General features: G+C 40.7%; 1 protein-coding gene across 2 annotated transcripts; it reads left to right on the top strand.

Moving 5' to 3' along the window:
• Positions 1 to 2,703: 2,703 nt before the first annotated feature.
• Positions 2,704 to 12,419, top strand: LOC113018697 (carboxypeptidase Z-like). 2 transcript variants are annotated; one of them, XM_026162012.2, is made up of 11 exons: positions 2,705 to 2,871; positions 3,329 to 3,358; positions 3,827 to 4,201; positions 6,941 to 7,168; positions 7,257 to 7,483; positions 7,744 to 7,908; positions 8,056 to 8,214; positions 10,269 to 10,404; positions 10,569 to 10,708; positions 10,846 to 10,945; positions 11,845 to 12,419. In XM_026162012.2, the coding sequence occupies exons 1-11, from the start codon at positions 2,799 to 2,801 to the stop codon at positions 12,186 to 12,188; spliced, it is 1,977 nt and encodes a 658-aa protein (XP_026017797.2). In that variant the 5' UTR covers positions 2,705 to 2,798; the 3' UTR covers positions 12,189 to 12,419. The 2 variants fall into 2 exon arrangements, with proteins under 2 accessions (XP_026017796.2, XP_026017797.2); XM_026162011.2 differs by lacking the exon at positions 8,056 to 8,214 and having other exon boundaries at positions 2,704 to 2,871.
• The last annotated feature ends 3,680 nt before the right edge of the window (positions 12,420 to 16,099 follow it).

Raw genomic sequence — 16,099 nt, 5'->3', positions numbered from 1 at the left:
GAAGTCAGGAGCGGCAGAGACATGTATGAGGACAGTGAGGCAGGGTTGAGGCGTGCAGCAGGCGTGATAGATGGGTTCAATGTGGGAGTGGGACTACATCGGCTGTGAACATCTTCTTGTTCGCAAAGGTCAGGCAGGAGTCTTTGTGGGCTATGACGTTTGCAGAAGACTTTGTGGTGTGTAGGGAGAGCGGGGAACAGGTGGAGGAGAGCCTGGAGAGGTGGAGGTATGCTCTGAAGAGAAGAGGAACGAAAGATAGAATATATGTGTGGGAATAAGAGGGACAGTGAAGCTGCAGGGAGCAGAGGTAGTGAAGGTGGTGAACCATCCACACCGCACAAGAGAGGTGAAGATAAGAGTGCAGGCAGGGTGGAGTGGGTGGGGATGAGTGTCAGGAGTGATTTGTGAGAGAAGGATAACAGCAAGAGTGAAAGGGAAGGTTTACAAGATGGTAGTGAGACCTGCTGTGATGTATGGTTTGGAGGCGGTGGCACTGACAGAAGGAGGCCGAGCTGAAGATGCTCAGATTTTCATTGGGAGTGAGCACGCACATATATTTGTATGTATATATGTATATATATATATCTATATATATATCTATATATATATACATATATACATATATAGTTTGTTCATTAAAAGCTGTTCGAAACACTTTAAAACACTTGTCCGTTGCTACAGATCCACCCCTTTTTTTCTCCAGCAGTTTCCCACAGAGACACTTGATCAAAATCACAATTTACAAGTTTGTGCGTGTTTTCCATAGAGGGTCACGTCTCCCACGAGGCTCCTTTTCCATTCAGTTTCTGGGGCATGTAGTAATTTCCATAATACATGAACGTGTTAAGGATCTAATCAATATTCCTGGTTTAGCTGAAGGATGTAGTAGTATTTTTACTTTACCTCCACACCATCCTCCACCTGCCTGCATGATGAATACCCAGGCTTCCGGTTATGCAAATTCAACTCTGCCAAGCTTGAAGAAGAAAGGACTCTAATACTGGCTCAATAAGAAAAACAGATCACCTTCAAAATGGTATTTACTACTACTAATATTTTTTGTCTAATAATGATTAAGATTTCTGCAGTATTTTATGTGATTTAGCCTTCTGAACATCACCGTAAAAGCTGCTACGCATCCACTTTGATTGGCAGCAAGTTTGAGGATTATAAATTGTAAATGTTTCTTGGTTGCTAGGTTTATTTAATCACAGCCAACTGGTTGTTGCTCCAACCTTGTGAGTTGGACTCAGGCTTACAAATATTCTTAAAAAGTCTTAAAAAGCTTAATTTAAAATGACATGTTGTCCAAAGCAAAACTGACACCAAAGAGAGAAGGCAAGAATAGATCAAAAGATATTAAGTACTCTAAGTATTTGCCAGATGTACAGCTACATCAGGTGTGTTATCAGGTGTGCTGGCCACTTTGTTAGGTACAACACGTCACCTGCCCATTAATGCAAGTGTCCAATCAGCCAGTCACATGGCAGCAATTTGATGCATTTAGGTATGTAGACACCGTCTACAGTCTGAAGTTCAAACTGAGTATCAGAATAAAAAGGAAAGGTGACTTTGAATGCAGCATGGCTGTTGGTGTTACATTGTCTGTGTATTTCAGAACCTGCTGATCTGCTGGATTTTCACACACATCCATCTCTGGGGTTTACAGAGACTGTTCTGAAAAAGAGAAAATATCCAATAAGCAGCAGTTCTCTGGATTAAAATGCCTTGTTGATGTCAGAGGTCAGAGGAGAATAGCCAGACTGCATTGAGCTCACAGGAATGCAACAATAACTCTGGTAACCAGGAGAAGAGCATCTCTGAATGCACATGTTGAACCTTGAAGCAGATGGGCTAATGATGGGCAGATGGGCAGTAGCAGCAAGAGAGAGGCAAAAAACAAAGGCTGAGAAACCTTTATAACCTTTCAATACACAAATTGACCAATACAGGAAAAATAAAAACACAAGTCACGTAAAGACTTCACTAAAACTAGCAACTCTGGTACTAAGTACTTGCAACATACGTTATTATTATTATTATTATTATTATTATTATTATTATTATTATTATTATTATTATTATTATTATTATTATTATTATATGTAAGTTCTGACTGTGACTTACTCACACACTGAAAGCAGCATTAGGTGCTTGTACTCTCTTTCTCTGCGGGCACGTGACTGGTTTGGGGGGATTTTTGTGGATTAGACCGCTTTAAGTGTATAGAACAGACAAATAAAACTAGAATATTGTGTTTAAACGTAGCACAAAGCTTCCCACAGGAAGGGGGATACAGAATGAAATGATAATCTGTGGCTTCATGACTAAAAGCAAGCTCACACTGACATTTAATATGATTTTATAATTTTACAGTCAGTTTAAAGCAAGAAGAAGCACCGACACAAACTATAAATTATTATTCTTCAGAATGAGGATTCATGTGAAGTGAAAATGTGAGGTTACTAGTCTACATACGCAGAGCCAGTTTTGAGTTTCGAGTTAAACCCAGCAGCAGGCCCGTGAAACAGCCACCAGCCGTACTGAAAAACGAAGACGCAGCAAAATGTGAGCGAAAATTTGCCCATCCTTTCATGCACTTATCCCCGTTTTACCTCAGAGCCATTTCCTCTGTAACTCGATAGGAAACCGTAATGCTTGTAATAAAGTGGCTCACAGAGTTGCTCGGAGGAAAGTTTTGCAGACTTGGGACACTCCAACGCGCACACTCACGCCCTCTGGCTCAGTGTGTGAGGTGCCACATCGAAACGGAACATAAGTGTCGGAAAGTGCGCATCATGCTGCTGATCCTGCTGCAGTTGTTGGTTTTTGCGTCTTGTGCTCCTCCGCGATGCGACCCGAAGTTTCGAGGTAAACTTTCTGCACTTTTTGCGATAACAAACTTTATGCTGATGTGCGCATCTGGACCGGCCGCGCAAAAACTGGACAGGACGTCACGTGCAGGCTGTGGACTATTCTTGATTCAGAAGCTCATTTTTGTTCAATTAGACTTGTGAAAAATTCTTGTATATAACTTTAAAAAAACCTAAAGCTACAGGATGAGTGAGCTGAATTAGATGGTGACAGATCTAAAGTCTGACAGATGGTGTTAATGTTTTAGATGGAAGCAAGTTTAATGAATACGATTTATAGTCGTGGAAAATGTGATCCTCGAGGGACTTAATGATTCTTTGTACACTGACTGGCTTTATAGAGAGTTGTTGAAGCGAGCAGTGTTCTGTAGGCCCCACTGTAGCATTTACAAAAACCACCCTGCCATCTAGTGTCTACTCAGTGTCAGCTAATGGCATGCTGGTATGTCTTGCAGGACAGTGCAAGCCAATAATAGAAGAAAAACGTAAGTACCCATGGGCTTAAAGCAAGAAAAGTGTCATGCATGTGCTGTTTGCTATCTTGCTTTTCTGTACACTTTCTAATTTCTAACCAATCAGTTTTTTGTGCCTCTAACACTGGAAAAAACCAAGCCTCAAAGTCCCCCTTCTCCCACCCCTAATATGCCAAGTGACTGCAACAGGACTGTTTTTCACAACAAACAGGAGGAGATTATAAATGATAGTGGGTGTAGTTTTAGTGGAATCTGTCCCCAAAGCCATAAAATCATTGAGTATTTTTAGATGATCGATGGCAGCATGAAATATTCAAATTCTAATTTCCAGAGATAATAGAAATATTTAGGACTAGATGATTGAGGACGGCACAGTGAAGCTCATGATTAAGCGCTGCAACAGATGGAGATACACGTCTTGATCTGTTACTTTCTAAGCTGATCCCTGATCTGTCTTCATTGTGGAATTTTTCTACTCAGCCAAATGCACAGATCTAATGCTGTCCTACTGCGATGACATGCCCTACGCTCAAACCATGTTCCCAAACATCCTCGGTCACAAGACTCGTGAGGATGCTGAAGCTGGCGCTGAGTACCTCCTCATCAGCGTGGCTGAATCTCTGCTGGGCGGAGATTGTAACCCAGAGATTCGCATGCTGGGCTGCTCGGTGTTGGCCCCACGTTGTGAGAAGGAGAAGGTGCTGAAGCCGTGCCGCAGCACGTGTGAAGCCGTGCGCAGAAGATGCAGTCGCACGTTTGACAAGATACAGATGGCCTGGCCCTACTTCCTCGACTGCGATCGCTTCTTTGTCAGCGACCAAGAGGGATGTTATGACCCCCTGGAGGGCCTCAGAGGTGAGATATAATCACAGCATACTGTCATTATGTTGACCTTTGTTGACCTGAATTGGCCTTAGTCTTGGCTGTGGCTGATGACATCCGTGTAAATGTTTTAAATACTGACATTAGCTTCTTTTTTCCACCTGAAAAAAAGAGCAAGTCAAATAAAAAGCAGGCATGAAAATTTCAGCAGTGCACTCCTTCTCCTAAACACATTCTGAAGGCATCTGGTTTGCAGAGATGCTTATGTGGCTCACTTTAAGATATAGCCTAACTGGAACGCCTTACTTCCCCTATAAACTGTCACTAATCCTTGATCCTGTGGTTATCTTCTGGTGTTTTTATTGGCAGTGGCTTTATAAACAACCCACAATGAACCACAGAAAGGCACACATTGCTAAATCATATCTTGCCCAAATAGCTGAAAAGTCTTTATAGTAAAAAACAAAACACAAAAACAATAACAGACCCAAATATGTATTTTGCTACCACTCGTTGCATCTCCATGTGTGAACCAGATGAGCGCGTGAACAGCAGCAACTTCTGCACAGACACATGGAACCAATTTGAGTAGTTAAGTTGTGTCATTTCAACATTTATAGACAGTATAATGTGTACATTTCATGAAGTGTATGCAGGTAGTGCTTTTTAAATTGTTCCAAAACTTTCATGATGCACAGTCTGGTAGCAGGTTAGCCTGATATCAGTGTAAGAACTCCAGCTGTTCTTCTTTCACTGTGTATCATATTAGGACAGTAACACTCACGAGGGCGATTAAAGGCCTGCGTTAACAGTGTTCTCCTGAATGCACCCTTATAAACATAACTATATCATCTTAAATAATAAAACAACAAGCTGTAGCAGATACTACAATGCATTCTTAAGTTTGGACTCCCCTCACGGGCCTCTCAGTTCTTTGGTCCGCTGCCTGACATCGTCTTACTCCTTTATTTTGCAGCAGTGAAGCTAACTTTACTTCTATCACTCAGCACAATAAAACTTAATGTTTGTAGGCAGACTGGGTCAGTGTTTGTGGCGCAATGTGATGGGTTGATTTCCTCATGTGGCATTTAAAAAATCCTGATAATATTAAATCTTCACATTACATAAATGTAAAAACATAATTCGGGTGCGGTATACTAGGGACCGATATTGGCTCATATCAGTATTTATAAAGGCCGATAAATAAAAATTTTGAAAAAGTGGAAACGAGAGAAACAATCAACCACAACATGATGTTACATAATTTATCCACCAGAGGGCACTCAAATGCAACAACAAGCTGATCCAAGCAGAAGCATTAGGTAGTGCTAGCACGAAACTTAAGCGAAATAATTCGCAAACCTCAACTCTACTAATTTATTTCGCCGACCTTCATCAGAGGCTCAAACACAATGGAGGTCATACTATTTATACACAGAGGTGCATCTTCTTCAGATTGAATGAAAGAATGAAAGAAGACTTCATTGTCAACAAGGATTCTTAAATAACTACAGATAACAAACATGATGGGAATCTGTTTGGGTTTTTGAAATCACTAAATATCTGCATCAGTCTAAAAGTTTAAAATTTCCATATTGGCCAAGCATACACTATGTAATCTTCCACTTTCTATTGAGATAAATTATCAATACAGTAGTGTCAATTATCAATATATTTATAAAACATGCAGTTGGTCTTGGGTTGTTTTTCTTTGTACTATGATTTTTTGTTATATGATTGTCTTGTGCTACTCTGTGTTTTCCACCCTTTAAATTGTATCTATGCAAAGACATATTAGGGAAAAAGAAAGGGCCTCAGAGGTGTGAGTGCACGTACCATTTGGGATGATTTCTCCACAATATGACGCGCAGGAAGTGTTTACATAAACCATCTGTAGCTTATAATGTAGCCAGCAGCTCTGTGTTGCAGTCATAGATGTTAAAGTTTTTGTATAATACAGTTTTACACTGCATAAATCATGTTTTTTAAACCAGCAGCGAAAGGTTTTACAGCCTTTCTAGGTCTGGTCTCAGCTGGTGTCAGAAATAAGTGTGAATCCTAAAATCAGGGCAGACTTGTACAGACTTTGGGGGAGGGGCGGGGTGGCAGTTGAAATAAACACTTCTAACTAATTATAGATTTGAAGTGCTTCAACTTTTTCTCCTTTAGATTTCTGTTGTAAACTGCAATATTTATACCCTGGAAAACCTTACACAAATAAGGATAGTACTTCCATTTGAGGTAGGTGAGATAGAACAAGTCATTGTTAAGCCAGCTTCACCTAACAGCCCCTAAAAAGAGGGTGTTAAAACCCACTGTGATAATATAATAATAATGGATTGGATTTATATAGCGCTTTTTCTAGGCACCCAAAGCACTTTACAATACCACTATTCATTCACTCTCACACGCTGGTGGAGGCAGCTACAGTTGTAGCCACAGCTGCCCTGGGGCAGGCTGACAGAAGCGAGGCTGCCATATCACGCCATCGGCCCCTCTGGCCAACACCAGTAGGCAAGTAGGGTAAAGTGTCTTGCCCAAGGACAGGGATCGAACCGGCGACCTTCCGGTTACAGATGCGATTCCCAACCCCCTGAGCCACGGTAGTGTGTCTGTTTTGGGACCTTACTCTGTGTGCATACATAAAAAGCTGGTTGTGGGATGAGCAACAGAACTGGCATTGATTAAAAAGATGAGCTGGAGTGGTGAAGGGTTGCAAAGCAGCTTGCAGAGCAGCTTGCAGATTTCCAGTAACTATGCTTGTCTCTACAGGGCAGGAGGAAGAAGAAGCTGCTGATGGCCTGGATATTCTACTCACTGCGGACTCTCCTGACACTTTGCAGTTCACCTATCATTCCAACACTGACCTGATCAGTGTCTTAAAGAAGACTGAGGAGCAGTGCTCCGGCATAGCCCGGACCTACAGCATAGGCCGCAGTATGGAGGGCAGAGAGCTGCTTGTGATCGAGTTCTCTAACAATCCCGGAGAGCATGAACTACGTAAGTCAGGCTCCTCAGTCTTCATAAGGTCTGCTTTCTTTTCTCTTACAAATGTAGGTAAAACTTAAACGTGGCTCTCTACATACAGTTGAGCCGGAGGTAAAGTATATTGGGAACATGCATGGAAATGAAGTCCTTGGCCGCCAACTACTCATCTACTTGGCTCAGCACTTGTGCTCAGAGTATTTGCTCGGCAACGAGCGGATTCAGACTCTAATCAACACCACCCGCATCCACATTCTGCCCTCCATGAACCCCGATGGGTATGAGTTGGCTGTTTCCGGAGTCAGTGACAATAACTACGATTTTGAGCAGGTGAGCTATTTACAGTTACAAGCAGTAAATATATTGATGTGCAGTTTGAGTCAATAGTTAAGTAATTAGTAATGCATGATTCCCTGCACAGTGCAGCAGAACATCAGCTCTTTAAATTGATGCCCATGAGCACGAAGCCAAACGCTCACCTTACAGAATATATTGTAGTCTGTTATAGTTGAATGGCAATTTCTGGATGACTCATACTGCTACTATCTAAAACACATATTATTAATAAGGCAATAATACTTATTCCTCAGGAGGATCAAAGATATGATTCTTGGAACATCGGCCGAAATAACGCCCAAAACATCGACCTGAACAGAAACTTCCCCGACCTGACGTCCATCGTTTACAGAAGACGCAGACAAAAGGGCTACCGCACCGACCACATCCTAATCCCAGACTATTACTGGTTTGGTAAGGTACAGTATAAATCCTTATCCATATATAGTGAATGACACTGCACATACTTTATGAAATAACGAGCTGTGCTGTTGCAAAGTTTGCCTCTTTACAATAAACTGACTTAATCAGTTAGACCAATAAGAAGTGTTAATGCTGAAATCCAGGTTGCACCAGAGACCTACGCTGTCATGAAGTGGGTCCGCTCCATCCCGTTTGTGCTCTCCGCTAACTTCCATGGTGGAGACTTGGTGGTGTCTTACCCTTATGATCTGTCCAAACACCCATTGGGACATGAAATGTTCTGCCCAACCCCAGATGATAAGGTAAAAAGGGTTCTTTGGGAAACTTATAGAGTTAAAGGATAGTTTGTAATAATCAAAAACAAAGTGAAACCTAAACAAACCCTAAAAACCAGAAAATATAAAGGACCTCAATTATTACTGTCATCAGTACAGGTATGAACATGTAGTATATGTTTAGAGGAAGCTGGAAAAAGAATAGACTGTTGACTGTAGCCACAGACGTTCTGGTTATTTGATTTGCCTTTTTAATCTTTTAACATCTACCAGGTAAATGGTGGGTCAACCAATGCTAAACAAGCATAAACTACAAGATGAAGAGCGCGTCTCTTAAACGTATTAGTTTCACATAAATGGTTGGACGTGTTAGATGTGAACCTAACCTTAATTTAATTGCATGTTTAATCCAGTTCTCAGTGTATATATTCCCCTCTTTCTCAGTCGACTAATCAGATCATGCATCCATTGGACGTAAAACGTACAGCTTATTGCACCAGCACGTATTTGCTCTTATATAACTATCATTAGCTTACAGCTTGAAGTGTTTAAGGTATATTTTAACTAAAAATAAAGACAAGATGATAGTTTATTAAAGTTTAATGAAATCTGCAGATTGTTTCGTTGGAGTTTAATAAACTCAGTCTCGTCTGCTCCTTGCTATCTAAAATATAACAGGACACCGGAGTATATTCTCGAGCATCTCACATTTCTGATAATCAGTTGTCGTTTATTCAGCTGTGTAAAAACTATAACTTTATTTCTCAGCCAAACCGATTTACTCAGGAACAAATAAAATACTAAAAAAGCCAAACAATAACATTTGTAAGTTATCTAAGTGACTTATATATGTTTAACCTGAGTAGCGAAAGACTGCGGTGGGTTTGAAAATGATTTGCCGGGAGTCCGGTGTTCTCACGGACTCTAGTGAGCTTTGCCCCCGGCTAGCTATCGAGCTAGTGGGTAACAGACGTCTCCGAAAACGTTGGAGCACTTTTGAAAATATGCGGTGTCTTGATAAACTGAGCAGATATTTGAAGTTTCCACAGCTACATTCTTGCCTGAAAATATGTTAAACTTTATTTTGTGACCCAGAAAGAATAGTTAAAACTAACTAGCTGCCGCCATTGTTGGCAACTGTGCTGGTCCGCTATGAATTCTGGGACACAGCTGCTTCTTCTTCGGGGTTTAACGGCAGCTGGCATCCTTGTACATGCAGTGCTGCCATCTTCTGTTTCAGTCCGTTATTACACTCTTAAATCCTACTACTTATTCCTGCGTCTTTTGGGATCTTACAAAGCTTCAAACAATGCGTCGACTATTAAATTAGTCGTCGATGATTTTGATAGCCAACGTAATCGTGACTAGTCGACTAATCGTGGCAGCCCTACTTGACTCCTCCCATTGCATCCTAGGCCTCCCAACTCACAAGCAAATAAAAGAGGTGAGGATTCCCTTGGAGCGAGGAGCCGGGGCAATGGGGATTTTTTAAAAAAAGGAGAAAGCCTTTTTAAAGCAGTGTTAATTAAATGATACCTGACATGACTGTATGATAAATATAAACACAAAAGATACACCAGTGCATCCTTTGTGACCGAGTGTGCATCCTCCAGGAGTGCACACTGCTCTATGCTTTTTCCTACAGTCACTGGTCAGTTCTGAAAACCTTCTACACCCTTATATTCTTACTTTATGCAATATATCAGTCATGTTTTAATGAGTTAAAGGCTATAAAGTGAAGGACCCATGATGGTTTAGACTACAGCTACTACAACTGTAACGGGACTGGTAAGTAAGGTGTAATATTGAATATTATTTGCAGTGTGCTCCCATAAAACACTTAATGCAGTGACATGCCTGTTTACTGCTCTTTGAGGGAAGGTAGGAAGCAATGAGTCATTGCTAACAACAGAAAACAGATGGCAAAAAAATAGGACAAAACATTATTAAGATCAGCAGACTCTGATTTTTTATTTATGCTTGTTGCCCCGGTAAAACCCTGTGAACATGTGGTTTAAATCAGTGGTTATTTTTTCATCTGAACAAAGGGAGAAACAGTTAACCAGTTTTACATTTTGCAGGTTTTCAAATTTATCGCAGCAACTTATGCAAATGCCCACGAAACCATGTCCAATGAAAACGCACGCTGTGGATCGTCTCGTACTCAGAGCCAGAAAGGGATCGTTAATGCGGCTCAGTGGTCCAGCTTGGCAGGCGGTGAGTTTGGGGGGGGGGGGGGGGGGCACAAATCCAGAGAAGTAAAATAGATTTCTGAGTCAGGAAGGAAAGTGCTGTTGTCTGCTGAGTCTGCTAGAGGGTGCTGTAAGACCAGTTATGAACCTGTGAGTGTGTTTTTTGGATTTTTGTTTTTTTGTGGTCAGGAATGCAAGACTTCAACTATCTCCACACCAACTGCTTTGAGGTGACTGTGAATGTGGGATGTGATAGATTTCCCCCTGAAGAGGAACTGGCCTTTGCCTGGCATGAAAACCAAGAATCTTTGCTCTCATTTATGGAGACAGTAAGACTCTTTTAGCAGATATCCTGATTTTTGTTGGCATGGCAGTTCAGCACATGTTAGCAATAGCATACTGAATCTCAAGTGCGATGAATGAAATGATCTATTTGTAAACAACTTTCTTGGGTGTTGGTCCTCAGGCCCATCGTGGCATCAAAGGGATTGTAAAAGATGAAAAGGGAAATGCTATAAAAGGTGCCAGGATATCTGTCAGAGGGATACAGCACGACATTACAACAGGTAATAACTATCACCTGCTAACAAAACATACGCCTTTACAAAATTTCATTTAGTTATGACATTAGTTTTGTCTCTTAGTCAATTCTTAAGCTCTTTATGGCCAACATGATTTTTATTCAGTAATTCAGATATGTAGCATCTTAAATATTAAAAAGATATGAGCTATAAAGGCAAAAAAGGCATTTTGAGGTAGTTGTCCAGTATAAGTACAACTTCCTGTGTCAGGTTCTTCATAAAACCTATATTAAGCTCAATAACATCATTGTTTATTCTGATCACAACCTTCCAACCACCCTTCAACCATGTTATGAGTGTTACTGTTGCACAGTAAGGCACTCTACAACTTTCCTTAAGGTGAGATGCGTTTGGCCACAAATTCAATAACCAAGTGAGAATCTGAGAAGCATCGTATGTAAACACCTTGTTGTGACAGTAAAACAAGATTCAGCATCAAGTAGTCACTAACAGCAGCACAAAACGTATAATAATTGACAAATCTCAACTTTTTTGTCATATTGTCTGAGTAATCTGTTTATTTTAGTTTATTTCTTGTGTTGAGAAAGGTAAACAATTTCTGATATATATGGGTTTTTTTTCATATTGCCAAATATCGGCACTGGTGTCTGTATTAAAAATCCTATCTAGGTTCTCGAGGTGGAAGTACCTGGAAACCAAATCAATATCTTACTTCAACTAAAGTTATTAAGGTCATTGCAGTTCTACCAAACACCTACTCCCACAGTTTGTATTACAGGGTTTCTGCAAGTTGTGTAAACCCATCTTGATGTGTAAAATGAACATTTCTCTACAAATATATTCGTACTCATGTACTGTGTATTCATGTTGATTATAAGCCCAATTAAAAGCCCAAATACTCAGCCTTTCTCTCCCTGCCCTAGCTGAAAATGGAGACTACTGGCGCCTCCTCACTCCTGGCATCCACATAGTCTCCGCCTCTGCGCAAGGCTACACCAGAGCCACCAAGAGAATCCAGGTGCCCTCTCGCATGAAGACTGCAGGCCGGGTGGACTTTGTGTTGCCGAAAGCGCCTGTGAACTTTGACCCGCAGGAAGAGGACTTCTCATCCTACGACAAGTTTGACCCTTACAACCAGTACCAGCACTACACCCAGATGGCTGATTTGAGCCAGAACCAAGAGGAGAGAGCAGAGAAGCCCTGGTGGTGGAATTACTTTGCTTTGCCTGGAGTACCTTCCCCCACCTGGCTGCTGAAGCAATATTAGAGCTTTAACAAGAGAAGCAAGAAATGAGTCTGTCTTTCTACATTATGCAGAAAAACATGGAAGTGTTACTTTTTACTGATGCTACTTCTGCTTCACAATTTTGCCTTTATGTGCTGTGTCTGGTCCGAAGCCCACACCTGAATTATAATGTAAGCGCCTTACAAGCTTTTGCCTGGACAGTAACATAACTTTAGTTAATGGCCACGATTGAATAAAAAACACGTTAAAAGATTTGACCTGCAGTTTTATAGCACTATTTCACCTGAACTGTCGATATTTTTCATGAATTATTGGCGTATTTAGACCTGACCCCTGACTACTTACAATTACCAAACACAAGGTTTCTGATGGCCACTAGGGGGCAAGCTAAACCAACATCTGGCTGAAGTTGCTCCAAACGGTGGTTGCTCCTCAACACAGTGTGCAATTTGTGAAATTGGAGTAAATAGACATGTCATTGAGAATAAATAGTTCTGCATTCATTTCTCTCATTAGTGAGCGTAAGGAAGAATTTGGTTTGTGATATAATCTGTTATTTAAGCGATTATAAAAAGAAGTTAAAGGTTTTACATTGACTATAAAACAACAATTTACTCATTATACACAACTCTCATGTGTCCAGGATTCTGAAAGTGTTCTCATAGGCAGCGCAGAATAGTAGTTTTCAACTTTTATCATTTTTTTATGCTATTTAGATTTCATGAGTCATGATTCAAATTCAAAAAACACTTTATTTATTCCCCAAGAGGCAATTAAAAACACACCAACAGAACATCAAACAAACATAAACATGAAAGCATCAGTATATCACTGAGCAGGTCATTTATAAAATATAATATTTTATAATTATATTATTACTGTATTACTCCTAAAATGCATTCTTAACCTAAAACCCCTCCACGTGTAGACATGCTGTCCTGCAATAATCTGTATGTCGTTCCACCAAAGAGTGACTGGCCTTCATTGCTGAATAATTGTTAGACACTTGATGAAGTTATATTCTCCACTTTTCCCACAGAAAATAAACCAAACTTCTTGGAGGGATCCTGACCTCTTGTATAGTTTATTTACAACCAAGCCCGGGGTAATCAGTTGAAACGTCTGTCAGTGTTTAGGGTGTATTGCATGTCGACCTTCTTTAGAGGACGAACGTTCGGTCAAATTAGACCTCATTTCTTTTGGAGTCCATAAATAGTGGCAGACAAGTGCATTACGTAGACTTGTCTACAAACAACAATGGAGGAATAAGCAAGAAGTGCTAAGAAGATAAAGCTATGTCTTTATCTTCTTAGAAGGCAAATTTGTTACAGTTAAAGAAAAAACAAAACATCCTCAACAACAGAATTTCACAGAGAAAACCACCAAATGGACACTAGATCCCAATAATGAAAAGTAGCCCAACCAGAGTAAGGCATGCATTCGCATTGGCAGCCCTGGGGTCCAGTGAAGTCCCAAATCCTATAAACAAAACAGCTCTTAAGAATTTTTTTATGAAAGGTCATGAAAGAAGCATGGGAAAAGCAAATTACCCCCAGATAAAGGTCGAGGAATAGTATTATAAAATCATAGTGAAAAGTCTGCTTAGAGAACTACTTGACCCATGACAAGTCAGTGAAAAAAACACCGGGCTTCTCAGGGGATTTATAAAACACAAACACATGATTTGGCACCAAACTCGGTCAGCCAAACAACAGAGATCTCCATCTACAGGAGAATAGGAAAATACTCCACACTCTCCCAGGATCACATAACCCTGTGTGCAGGGCTTTCAGCACACTGTCAGAGGGCATCAGGATGCCTGCAGGTCCATGCAGGATGTTACAAATACTGGATTTCATTATGTACTGCACTGGCACTGCAGTACCTCTAACGGTATTGTTTACAGTGATATTGCAATGGTACCTGCAGCAACATCTATACCACCATATTCATGGTCACATATATCAAAGTAGTGGGCTTTAAGCTGCAAGCATTGATAACGTTTCCTACTCAGGGTTTGGGGTGGAAGTAGGGGGATGGGGTGGTGTCTACCAGGACTAAATAACTTATTCCTTTCTCCCTTTCTTATTCTTTTTTATTCATCTCCTGAATGTGGATGAGTATTTCTGTCTGACTTCTTCAGTCCCATTATTTTGCTCATTCACTATGGTGGCCTTTGTTTTGTCAAGTAAACATATATGAAGCTGCTACACTAACATACCATAAATCTGAGGAGCTAATGAAGCTGCAAACTTGTCATAACAAGGTTCACTCACTGTTTCAGCAGCTTTAATTACAATCTTTTGGCCGTCAGTTGTTCAGTTGTGGCGAAGATGGTTAAGAGTGTTATCATGTGACCTTTACAATCACTTAACTGTCATCACTTGTCGCATTAGACCGAAAGCTGCAGAAGCTAATAAGTGGATCTTAGGTTGACAAGGTCAAGAGTGAAAGTTCAAGCTTGAGTGAGATAAAGTAGCTCTACAGGTGAACACTGCAGGTAAGGTTTAAAAGGTCTCAATGGAAATTTGACATTGTGTGACATTTTAAGTACAATAACTGACAGTGTGGCATACAAAATCTAACTGTTTATCCAATGATCCATCATCCATTGATGAATCTAAGGGATATGTCCATTATGTGACTTTTTTCACTCTAGTATTTATAGACTGACCTTGTATACAGCAAGGCATTAGGCCACACCTCTTAATTCTTTGAATTCAGGTGTTTTCAGGCCCACAGGTATATAAAATCAAGCATCTAGTCATGCAGTCTGCTTTTTGCGAAAGAATGAGTCGTTCTAATGAGCCCACTGAATTCAGGTTTGGTGGTTGGTAACAGGATATCACCATTGCAACGAGTCAGTTTATAAAATTACTGTCCACTTAGATCAGGGCTGCCCAATTCCAGTCCTCGAGAGCTACTATCCTGCAGCTTTTAGATGCATCCCTACTCCAACACAGCTGAATCAAATGAATGGCTTGTTATCAGGCCTTTGCCAAACACGATGGCATGCTGAAGAGGTAATCAAACCATTTGATTCAGCTGTGTTGGAGTAGGGATGCATCTAAAAGCTGCAGGACGGTAGCTCTCGAGGACCGGGATTGGGCAGCCCTGACTTAGATATTCTTAGTGGTATTATTACAAAGTGGAAGCATTTAGGAACCACAGCGACCCAGCCGCCAGTCGCAGACCATGTAACTACAGAAATCCTAACATCCTCTGGCATTAACATCAGCACAAATCCTGTCCACTGGGAGCTTCATGGGATGGGGATCAATACCTGAGCAGCTCCTGTAGGTTTAATGTGTAGGTGGTCCAGTACTTTTTTCCATATGTTACTGCTGGCTGGGTTTTAAGGATAGTGTATAATAATTTTTTCTTTTTCGTCTCTATTTGCCCTTTTTTCCTGTTTTATGAATGAGCTGATCAATTTTCACTTGTTTTTTAGTTTCTTTTTAATTTTTGTTTTATTTAAACCATGTGCCATTCAAACTGTTTTTTACTGCACTTTGCAGTTCTTGGAAATTACAGTTAAAACACCAGACATATCAACATGAGAATGTAATATAAGAAACTTTAGATATTTTATCGACAAATGTCCTTGATTTAATGGCGCTGCAATCTTCTGCAAAATGTGCAAAATGCAGAATTGAACCCGTTTGCTTTTCTGAGCCCGCTTCCTTGAGCCTACGATGTCAGGTGGGGTGCCAGGTCACCAATTACTTGGTAAGGCTGAGAAAGTTGCAAAGAGCTGCCCTGAGCTGCCATGTTGTGTTAGCATCATGCTGCTGGCAAGTAGGTAAGTAACGCCTCATTTCAGTTCAGTGAACCTGCTCTCTTTTCTCAGAGGACTTTTAATACGCTTATGTCCCACCTCGAGACCAGTTTGTTAACTATGACTATTTATGAATGCTTAGTCCACCATGTGG

Source organism: Astatotilapia calliptera, chromosome 3 (assembly GCF_964374335.1).
Source record: "Astatotilapia calliptera chromosome 3, fAstCal68.1, whole genome shotgun sequence".
In the NCBI taxonomy this organism is placed as follows: Eukaryota; Metazoa; Chordata; class Actinopteri; order Cichliformes; family Cichlidae; genus Astatotilapia; species Astatotilapia calliptera.
This window is presented reverse-complemented; position numbering and strand designations above follow the sequence as displayed.

Excerpts from the sequence above, each read along its gene's own strand:
- LOC113018697 (XM_026162012.2), top strand. The coding sequence starts at position 2,799 with ATGCTGCTGATCCTGCTGCAGTTGTTGGTTTTTGCGTCTTGTGCTCCT. Across the intron at positions 4,202-6,940 it reads CCCCCTGGAGGGCCTCAGAG|GGCAGGAGGAAGAAGAAGCT; the intron begins GTGAGATATAAT and ends TTGTCTCTACAG. Across the intron at positions 7,909-8,055 it reads ACTATTACTGGTTTGGTAAG|GTTGCACCAGAGACCTACGC; the intron begins GTACAGTATAAA and ends GCTGAAATCCAG.